This window comes from Chaetura pelagica, unplaced genomic scaffold, assembly GCF_000747805.2.
Source record: "Chaetura pelagica isolate M959 unplaced genomic scaffold, ChaPel_1.0 scaffold254, whole genome shotgun sequence".
Lineage (NCBI taxonomy): Eukaryota > Metazoa > Chordata > Aves > Apodiformes > Apodidae > Chaetura > Chaetura pelagica.
In genome coordinates, this window is record NW_009952963.1 from 15,544 (window position 1) to 16,357 (window position 814).

The 814-nt window shown below is 60.4% G+C and overlaps 1 protein-coding gene across 1 annotated transcript in view; it reads right to left on the reverse strand.

Annotated features, from left to right (window-relative positions):
• Positions 1–72: 72 nt before the first annotated feature.
• The window catches only part of LHX5 (LIM homeobox 5), a 99,219-nt gene continuing 98,477 nt past the window's right edge, over positions 73–814 (reverse strand). The window contains exon 3 of the mRNA XM_009995677.1: positions 73–440. Within this exon, the coding sequence (XP_009993979.1) occupies positions 73–440 (368 nt within the window). The remainder of the gene's footprint in view (positions 441–814) is intronic.

Below are 814 nucleotides of genomic sequence, written 5' to 3' on the forward strand. Positions count from 1 at the left end.
GGGGGGTGTTTGTTGGGTTGGTTTTTGAGGGGGGAGGTGGGTTTCCCCCCTCCACGCGTGCCCACCCCAAGCCTACCACACCGCCGCCTCGCTGAGCTCCGGGTTGGGGTGCGGGAGCCCCCCGCTGTAGCCGCTATTGCTGGACATGGAGAAAGGGGGGCTGGGCCCCCCGCTGAAGACCTCCCCAGGGATGGGGTGAAGTGACCCGGTCATCCCCGGCTCGGGGCTGGGGGTGTCGGGGTGTGAGATCATATCCGTGTACCTTTGGTTTTCTGAGGAGTGGTGTCCGCTTAGGGGGGGCTCCAAGGGTCCCAGGGGGGTGGAGCCGGGTCCTGAGTTCTGAAGGTAGCTGGAATCGGCCGGGGATTGGGCTTGGGAGGGCGGCCCGTGGGGGAAAAAGTCATAATTGCCTCCCGGGCCGTAGTAGTCACCTTGGTAATCTGCGGGAGAGGGGAGGAAAAGGGATGGAGAGAGGGGGAAAAAACCTTCCAAGGACCCTTCGTGCAGCCACATCCAGGCCTGTCCCCCCCTCTGAAATGCTCTGCGGGCTCCTGGGGTGGGGGGGACAAAGTACCCGCTGGGGATTTGAGCCCAGAGAGGGAAATGAGCCCGTTTTGTCCCTGCCCGGGCTGGGGGAAAGGGAGGGTTTGGGAGGGCAAGGAGGCCGGGCTGGGGAAGCTTGGGGGGGGAAGGAGGGAAGCAATGTAATTCTTAGTTAATGGGGAGAACTAACTAACTAGCTAACTAACTAACTAACTTAAACATATATATCTGTAAAGGGGATGAGGGGGAAATTGTGTATGTAAAGGGGAGA